General features: G+C 32.8%; 1 protein-coding gene across 1 annotated transcript; it reads right to left on the bottom strand.

The window, feature by feature from the left end:
• Positions 1 to 1,835: 1,835 nt before the first annotated feature.
• LOC117416694 (regulator of G-protein signaling 21-like) lies at positions 1,836 to 9,054 on the bottom strand. Its single transcript, XM_034028049.3, has 5 exons — positions 8,886 to 9,054; positions 7,179 to 7,280; positions 6,710 to 6,774; positions 5,139 to 5,302; positions 1,836 to 3,741 (listed from the first exon to the last, which is right to left on the bottom strand). The coding sequence occupies exons 1-5, from the start codon at positions 9,002 to 9,004 to the stop codon at positions 3,484 to 3,486; spliced, it is 708 nt and encodes a 235-aa protein (XP_033883940.1). The 5' UTR covers positions 9,005 to 9,054; the 3' UTR covers positions 1,836 to 3,483.
• Between the last annotated feature and the right edge of the window lie 842 nt (positions 9,055 to 9,896).

Raw genomic sequence — 9,896 nt, 5'->3', positions numbered from 1 at the left:
TGTCGTTTTTTCACATTTCCAATATGTTTTTGTTTCAGATATAAAAGACAGATGAGATAAACTGAACAGACAGCAAGTCCTGCAACAAAGCAATTGTCAGGGTCGTTACAATATATTTTAAAATTTGAAAGTAAAACATGAAAACATGACAAACTTTATGTACAAAAATCTTCACTTAGATACAATTGAACAAGAACTGTTGAATATTTATTTTCGTTTCATACTGTATTAAATGTCAGTGTTTATATGATAGTGAAAAATAAATAAATATCAAGATAAATAAATACATAAATGTCTATGTATTCATTTATTTCAATATTTATAATAATGTATTTATTTATTTATGTTTTACTTTTACCAAATATATAAGCTATCCTTCAACATAGCTGATTCTCAGAAATTAATGTTCAGTTTTGTCCAGTGGGGACCACAAATAGTGTTACTCTCATCAACCAGTATCGAGAGAGGAAACCATACTTCCTTGCACCAATAGGGACCACAATGAGCGTTACACTGACAGGAAACCAAAAATGTTCAGAGTTCAAGATCAAAATCTCAGAATGAGGATGAAGAATAATAATGATGGCTCGAAAAATCTCAAAAATATGAGTGTCCTGAGACTTTTCAGCTGGCTGATTTTATTGTCTCAACTAATCATGTAGCACTGACAATTAACATAACATGCTTGCAAACTGAAGGTTATAGGTTCAAATCCCTTGTATACTGGACTTTTTTTATTTATATAAAGAAAGATTGTTTTTTGCAGGCAAATGTTCCATTTTAAAACAGACATAAATAATTTAACATAAATGATACAGACGTCACAATAAGTGTGTTCCCTAGTATATTTCCATGTTGACAAAACAAGTTAATTGTCATTAAAATCGGATGTCCTGTAATATACATACGTGGATAAAAGTGCAAGGGGTCTTCAAAAAAATACATTGGAAGAAGAAGAAGAAGAAGAAGAAGGACATTTTTACCTTACTTTGGCAACATATTTATCTCACTGTATGACAGGTATTTAAGCCCTGTCTGCTTTTGTAATATTACACTATGTTGCTCACTGTCTCTTGTTCTTTTGTAATATACTATGTTCCTGACAACTTGGAAATAATAAAATAATTTTGTTGTTCCCTGCTGTGAAATGTAACCCAAAAGAATCCCAACAGTCCTATTCATTGAATATATTTTCTCAGGAAGCAATGTAATACAAAAGGAAAAATAATGATACCGTATGTTAAATTCACTCACTATGCCTTCTAGTAGATCCTTACTCTCTTTATAAGCACTTCAGCAGGGAGATACACAGTAGGGCAACATACCATACTAAGTTAGTCAAATCACTGTGTCAACTGCATTTACTGAATAGTATGCACAGCAGAATTTAAGGCTCATGAATGTGACCGTTTCTAAGAGTGAAGGGGAAAAATACTTTCTCTTGTCCTGCACAAAGTCCTTGTTGTTATAACTACCTTGTTGATAAATGTTAACTCTTAACTAACTACAGTTGTTGCAGGAGGTTTTACCTCTGTTATCTGTAGTTATTTGGTTAATTACTCATTGGATGGAAAACAAAATCCAAGTATCTATGGAGGGGTTTAGTCTGATTACATGCATCTGATCTTGCCGGACAAGTAGAACCTCTTCCCTCAAATTTGATCCTGCTTTCTCAGAATAGGCCACACATATATAATTTGCCTTTACAGATCAAGAACCAGGTTTGTTGCCTGATATCAACCATGTACAGGTCAACCGATATACATGTATATTGTGAAAGATTTCACTCGTTTTCAGGTTCATAACCCCTTTTGAAGCAGACCCAGACACAATAATTAATGTTTTGAGCACTTACGTGCATAATTTTATTATATACAGAAATGGAAGAACTGAAATAAAAACAACACAAAACAAAAACCTTAGTTTTGGAGCTCTAACTAAACTTTTTACTTTTTGTTCCTAACTAAAATCGGGCGGCTAAGCCGTTTTAAGATTAAAACAATTCTTCAAACACACACAAAAACAAAGGTTTTCACACCACCTTTACAAATCCACATAGGTTTCTTTACCGTGACAGCCTCTCTCCTCACACAGATTGGAGACTGCTCTAAACACACATTTTGTGTTTGTCATATACCTGCCTGCTAATCACAGGCAGGTGTCCCTTGTTCAATCAGAACCAAGTGTGCCTCGTCCTGGCCCACTCCCGTGGCATTCTGGGGAATGTAGTGTCTCCACTACCTCTCCTCCCCCTAATCTGTCACAATTTTATATATATATATATATATTCATACACAAAAACAAAATTGCATATCTGCATTCAAAGATAATTTATTAGACTCAGTACATATGGAAAAAGACAAATGGAAAAATATGGAAAGGTTTGTTTATAACCAATAATAATTTAATAGAAACATTAAAATGCTTATACAATTAGCAATAAATTAATTTGAAAGCTTTATAAAATAAAAAAAAATCTATTATTTATAGCATTGACATATTTTAGCATTAATTACATGTTAAAAATAATTGCATTATGAGATTTCATTATGAAAGCATTGCTGATATCTGTTTAGTTGTACGCCTCTTGTAATATGAATATTACTTAATATTAATGAAGCATTTATACTAATATATGTATAGAGCAAACATTTAAGCAGAGATCATGCTTCACTACATGTATTTGTAGTTCAAAATGCCATAGATATTTGTCTGGTTGGTAATAATAATACTTATTTTTGTTTTTGTTAGGTTTTTTTAGTGTGATCTATGTGACATTCCAAAAATATTTCTCAAAAATGTCATATCCCAGTCTTAGATTTTAAAAACTGGCTAACATAAAGTATAGACCCTTGAAACATATTTTTGGATGGATAATCTTATTTCTGATTATTACTGAATGTGTCTGATGGACCACTGCTGGCCTCCACATTGATTTGTGCTACAAAGCAAGCAGTGCAGAGCCCGAATACAAATTCATATTCATACCTGTCAGGAATTTTGCTATTCCAGATCAGCGATTTGAGTTAAATTCAGTAACAAAACATCTTCCCCTTCATTGACAAATTTAAATCCAAAATATTACTCAAACAAACCTAATGAACATGTAATACTATATTCTAAAAAAAAGACAAACTTGTTTGATGTTTTTAGGGTAATAACAGATGAATAACAGATTCTGCATCACTGAACCTGAATGTGCCTCTCTGCACCCTATCCTTTTGACAGAATCACATCACAAAATGACAGGAAGTCTTTATATGGCAAGTTAGAATGCAGGCATATTTTTCTAAAACAAATTATTTGTAGTGGCATGATCCCACTGTACTTAGAAACTGCTTTTTAGGGTTAAACCTTCTGTTCAAAATGCTACTGTTTGGTACTTTGAAAAGGTTTCAAAATAATTCTCCAAATAGTATGTGTTTATCCAGTATAATATAATATAGCCAGTGTAGTTAAAATATATGGTGAATATTTGAGCTCTTAGAGCCAAATTCCAAAGTCAGTTTCTGCTTCAATGCGGTCATTGAAGATACAAGATCGTGACCTTCTTCTGAACATGTTGTTGCTGGGTGGTTTGTTCTGGATCAGATTCAAATAGATGTCTGACTTTAGAAACCTTGGATAACAGTCCTTTTTCATTAAGCTGTAGATTATGCTCTGGGCTGTGTCAAAGCAAGACTGCGTAGGATTCTGAACATTCTGTTTAATAATCTGGCTTGTAGAAAAGTCAATGTTCACCTGGAAAAAGAGAAACATGTTAATTAGATCATTTTAGCACTGGGCAGTGTCCTGCAAAAAAACAAAAACTGTATTGGATGAACAAAATAACTAAGTACATTTTACCTTGGTTTGCGTGTTATAAAAGTCATATAAATAACAGTTTATTACAATACAAATGTATTAATTGTAGAAAGCTTCACGTTTCATTGCTAACTCTGCTGTTGTAGTGTAACTACTGGTTTTCATTGCAGTTTCCCTTAATACTGTACAACTGGGAAGTAAAACTGGTTTTACTTCCCAGTTAAGATGCAGTCAACATCAATATATATATATATATATATATATATATATATATATATATATATATATATATAAGATGCCCCACACAAGAATTTACATATTAAACAAATGTGTGTGAGGGTGGAATATTTATATATATATATATATATATATATATATATATATATATATATATATATATATATTACAGCTTATAAGTAGGTACATTGAATCTTGCCTTAAATGAAAGTTAAAAATCTTTGAAGGAAGACTTCTGTTCACACAAAGCTTAGTGACTGTCACAAGTAGCTCATTATCTTTTGCTCAGGCTCTTAACATTTTAACAAGAAAGTTCTGGAAAGGCTCCAAAATTAGAGTTGCTTAATATATAACAGCACCAAATATTCAATATTAAGCAATATTTTATGCACTGTAACATTTAAATGTCATAAGTAATTTAAAATCCCAAGATTAAAGACTTGGCTTTGGAAATTTATCAGGACAGATGAAACGTCTGTGCTGTCAGAAGTTTGATTAAACGAGGAAACAAATATTACATTTTAATTAATATTACTATGGCTTAAGATGGCAACCTGATGCTTTTACGAGGTCAGTTCCTGGACCTTGTCTTACTGTCCAACTGGTAAGAAATATGTACTTCTATAACTTAATTATTAAGGCTAAAGCTTAATTTGAGAAAGTTCCAAGTCAAACATGGTCTTGCTTTAGTTTTAGTAACCAAGTAATAAAATATTCTTCATATCACTTCCAATGCACATTGTATGTATTACTCAAAGAGAAATATATGTAGGCTTCAAGGTGCAACACAAGTTTCACCCGAAAGATATATCCCACACAAAGTACATATCTTTATCTCATAGTAAATTCTACGTATGGGTGACATGTGACCTTTATTGTGCACATTTAACAGAATGTATAGCTTTGCAAATGAAACATAATTTTAACACACCTATACGTTAAATCAGGCAAATCATGTTGGTGCTGACTAATGTGTTAAACTTAGTTGTCTGTTCTTGGCTTCAGTTAAATCACATTATATTTAAATGAAACCAGTGGTACCCTTATGGTCACTCAATTGGACAATGTTTGGTAAGAAAAGGAGACCTATAACATACCGCTTTAGGAGCCTCTGTTTCTATGTAAACCGAATAAATCTGCTTAGCCTCAGAGGCCAGTTTAGTGGATTTGTTTTTCTTGAAGTCCTCACAGGCCAACCAGAATTCAATGTTCTCCTCACTAAACTGGCTCTTCAAGAATGTAGTAAAGGTGTTCAATCCATCTGTAATAGTGTTGTAAGTGTTAATGAAGGTGCTAGACAAATATATCTGAAGAGGTGAGAAGTCAGAGCACTCAAGATCATACGAGATTCCAAGAAACAATCAGTCGGATTCGTTAATAAAACATCAAGAAATGTGTTATTAAATATCTTCACAATTATTAACATGGAATAACAGTTTATTGCAACAATATTTAAGAACATGTTTCTAACTAAACATGTTGCTCATTTAAAGCTTTGTGAAATATTAGAAAGTAATACAGGTTCTTATAAATAACTTCATTATGTGTTGAATAGAATGTCTAATGTTATTTATAACACATTTTATAGATGCATTATTAACAGTTTATAACATGTCCTTAAAATAAAATGGTACCAAACAATCAAACAGGACTTATCTGCCTTGTCAATGATACTCGCTCAAGCTATGTAGATTTCCCTTAAAATTGCTTCTAAAGTAGGTGGAAAGGGTTTTCCACCTTCAAGAACCTTGGCTGAGAGCTCGCATCATCTGGCTCATAGCTTGTACATTTGTTCATTTTACCAGGGGATCATTTAATACACTACATGTATGTGTCCCAGAGTTGAAAAGGTTATACATACGTTGTAGGGGAGATCTCTTATCTAGTACACATCCGTCATTTTTGTCAGTTTTTATATTTCTGTGTTTGTCAGTTTCAGATTCTAATTTAATCTTTAAACAAACACATTTCCCAGGTGTATTAGCTGGGACAGCTCTCAAATAAACAATAATAATAATAATAATAATAATAATAATAATAATAATAATAATAATAATAATAATAATAATAATATTTGTTAGTGATTCATATCAGGGACTGCTGATGTTAAAGCCCATATTTTTATTTCTTTATTTCATTATTTCTTTATTTTATTCTTTGGGCAAATAATCACTTTAACATATCGAAGCTATATTTGGTAGTAACAGAGCTATATTTATTTTAGTTTGGGTGGAATTACATTGAGGGACCAAATTACCTATTTCTGTTATTATTTATTTATGTATTTATTTATTTATTAGCAGACACCCTTACCCAGGGTGACTTACAGTTGTTAATCTTTTATAACATTTTTGTTGAGGACAGGCTGAAATGAGTATCAGAGATATGACTTTGAATTCATTGGCCTGTATAGACTTTTTATATGGCCATCCTGAATCTATAGTGTATGTAAAAGATATCTAAAGAGAGCAGTGGATGGATTATGCATGTGTGTCTCATAACATAATTTTAAGAGTTTTAAACCAATTACTTCTGGAGGTATCTGGTGTCAAAGCAGATACCAATGAAGCTTTAATTGGGGTCATTATAAACAATTAAAATGTATGTCTTGGGAAACTTTATACACTACCTTGTGTTATGTAGAAGTATTGTAAGAAAAGAAACTCACCTTTATTAGCAAGCAGTTTCTCAAAAGAGTCACTCCACTTCAAAGCCTCTACAGGGGAGATGATGCTGCACATAAAAAAGGTCATTGATTGACATAAGTAAACAAATCACAATGTGTTTGCATTTTGTCACAGCATAAAATATTTTAATATAAGCTGGCAATACTCAAAACCAAGGAAACTAAGGGAAATGTATCATACTGTATGTGTCATCAAAGCACAAAATGGGAAAAGTATAACTATATAGTAATATCATATAAGATAACACAAAATAAGTGGAACATCTATCATATGTACCAATGTACCACTGGAAATCAAACAGTTCATATTTCAATGATACACTACGACTCAGTACCTGCTGCATCTGTAATCTCCACTTCTGACATCTCAAAAGTAAGAAACACAAATCAACTCCTAACCACCTGTAATGCCAAGGGGGTTTCCCTTCAGCTTTGTTTCAGAAATGCTCACCTTGCAGTCGTTGGGCTTTTTATGGATTGTGGGTTGACATTTTCATGAGATCCTGATTTCGTCAGTAGGAGGCTCAGTCTGTTCTTCTCTCTTTCCTTTACCCTACAATGTTAAAAAAAAAATCCTGAACTTTTCCACCCTCTTACTGTGTTAACGTCACAAACACTGAAAATAACCAACAAATCTAAGCTCATCAGCATTCTTCCCCACACAACATAACTAACCAAGGTGATATCTTACTCCCACAAATGGAGAAGCATGATTACCCAAGACAAACCTTATCAAGATGAATTAAAAAGTAAAAGGCTATTAGACTGCATTATCATCAACGATTTCATGTCACAAAAGCTGTCAAAACAATATACACTGTAGGAGCTCTAACAATGGTAACCCTTTTCATTTCCATCAGAAACCTTTTCAACACTGTACAACCAACAGAATGTTGCTACTGACTCGAATTGTACTTCCAACTGGAGTATATGGGCCTTCAGAAAGCTTCAACTCAAGAGTCATTGAAAGATTTTTTTTTTTGTTAAATTAAATAAATATTGATATTCATGAAACTTTCTTAGACTGTTATTAGCTTATTTAACGACAGTCATAAATACTGACTGTAATTATTTAGCTATTCAAAACAGTATTTATATAATGTGTGTAAATAAAGGCCCTAAACTGTATTTGGTAAGCATCAAAATTATCAAACAGGAAATCATTGTGGCCAGTAGTTATGGTTGGAATGCAATACATGGGTGAATGTGTGCAGTTGCAGTGCTGGATAGAATTGCAGAAGCTTGTGGTTACTGTTTCAGACCCTGCTCAAGAACAGTCAAAGTCGCCCACTGTCACTGTGTTAATCCACTAACCCGTAAAATTACTATTCTTCAGATGAGACATCAAACCGAGGTCCTAGTGACTGCAGCAGCAGTTGTTGATGCATAGTTCATCCCCAAGTCTCTGTAAGTTGCTTTGGACAAAAGTGTCTGCTAAATGACTAATTAACAATAATAATAGTCCTGCAAGCTTACAGGCTTGCAAACAGCTATTGATCAAACTTTTAGACAATAGATAGCACATACTTTAAGAGGCTTTTGTATGCAACATTATGATGTACACAAAATAAAACACTGAATGCTTTTACAATAAGGTGTGTTGCACTGAAAAGTGTAAGGCTAAGATGTGTATAGCTGATTAAGATCTTAATTAATATATAGTTTGGTGCAGAAATACAAATTAAAATGGAATACAGCCAGATAATTCACTCAGTGAAACAGACATTTGCATAACATTTCCCCACTCTTTAAAAATAATAAATGTATTACAATACATTCACAGCACATTATTAAAATGAAAACATTTATAGTCATTGCTGTGTAAAAAGCAAACTCCCTTGTGTATTTGCTTGAAGTAGCACAGAACAGCAGTCTTGTTATGTTTATTTAAATCGTGGGCTTTGTGCTTCGTATATTTTGTAAACATTTATAAACATAAGATAGAGTTAGAAAAAATAAATTAAATTCACACTGTAAGTTGTCAACACAAAGCTTTATCAATGAAATTTGCCAGTGTTAAATCAACAGGGCTACATTGATTTTCAGTATTTTATGGTAGAGGTTTTTCTGATCTTGTTATTGCTTTCACCAGTGTTATTTCATTAAAAAGTAAAACATTTATATATATAAAGCATACCTTATATATATTAAAGCATACCTTGTTTTATTTTCTTTCTTTATCACCGGACAATCAGAAGGACTGAGCATTTTGAAGTAAGGTTCCTCTTTCTGTGCAGAAAAATTCAGCTGAGGAAAAAGAAACACCATTATTTCCATATTCTTTTCATTAATGCGTAATAGACCTCAGGTTCTTAACAATAGGTTGAAATTTTGTATCAGCGAATAAAAACAACTCACTTTTAAAGATAATTGGTTGTTTGGTGGTCTCCACCCACATGATAACTTCCTGAATCAGGAAACTGACATTTACAGAATGTGCACGATAAATTTGCAAGATAAAAATGTCCCTCCTTTCCTGCAGACTGTGTGGTTTACCTTCATATGTTTTACATTGACAGCTGGGTTAAAAATAAAAAAAAGCTGTGAAAGGATGGTGGAGCCAAATGGTTATCAACGGTCATCATAAATAAACAAATATGAAACCAGAAGTGCCTGTACAGCAAGGTGCAGAACATACTAAATAAAACAGCCATGAGTGCCCCCAAATTATTCAGTTTTTGTTGTTATTTATTCCAGGGTCTGCCTGACCCACCAATATACACAGGGCCATCACAAAGCAATGTTTTATTGATATCGTGTGAACTAAATGCTTGAGTTTCTTGTTTAAGCTGGGTCTTCTTAATGCCCATTGAAAAAGGCCAGGTGATTGCTTAGCTGTTATGGTCTAGCCTCAGCTGTCCCATTTGAAATTGGCAATTTCCAGCTTTAATTATTTATATATGGCTACAGGTTGTTGATTCATCTGGTAAAAAATGCCTTTAAAACAAACAAACAAACAAACAAACAAACAAACAAAAAGTATTGTGGACATGAATTGGATCAAACAAAAAATGTAAAAATAAGGTTTATTATTATTCATTGGCCTTGCCAAATTAAATTATTATTATTAATGAATTAGTCATTTAGCAGACACTTTTATCCAAAGCAACTTACAGAGACTAGGGGGACTATGCGTCACCACTGCTGCTGCAGAGTCACCATGGTTTTA

Source organism: Acipenser ruthenus, chromosome 12 (genome assembly GCF_902713425.1).
Source record: "Acipenser ruthenus chromosome 12, fAciRut3.2 maternal haplotype, whole genome shotgun sequence".
NCBI lineage: Eukaryota > Metazoa > Chordata > Actinopteri > Acipenseriformes > Acipenseridae > Acipenser > Acipenser ruthenus.
The sequence above is the reverse complement of the archived record's forward strand: the minus strand, read 5'-3'. Positions and strand labels throughout refer to the sequence as shown.

Coding starts and splice junctions, on each gene's coding strand:
- LOC117416694 (XM_034028049.3), bottom strand. CDS start 9,004: ATGGAAATAATGGTGTTTCTTTTTCCTCAGCTGAATTTTTCTGCACAG. Junction 7,281..8,885: donor AAGAAAGAAAATAAAACAAG/GTATGCTTTAAT, acceptor TTAACATTGTAG/GGTAAAGGAAAGAGAGAAGA. Junction 3,742..5,138: donor AAACAGAGGCTCCTAAAGCG/GTATGTTATAGG, acceptor CTCTTTTTCCAG/GTGAACATTGACTTTTCTAC.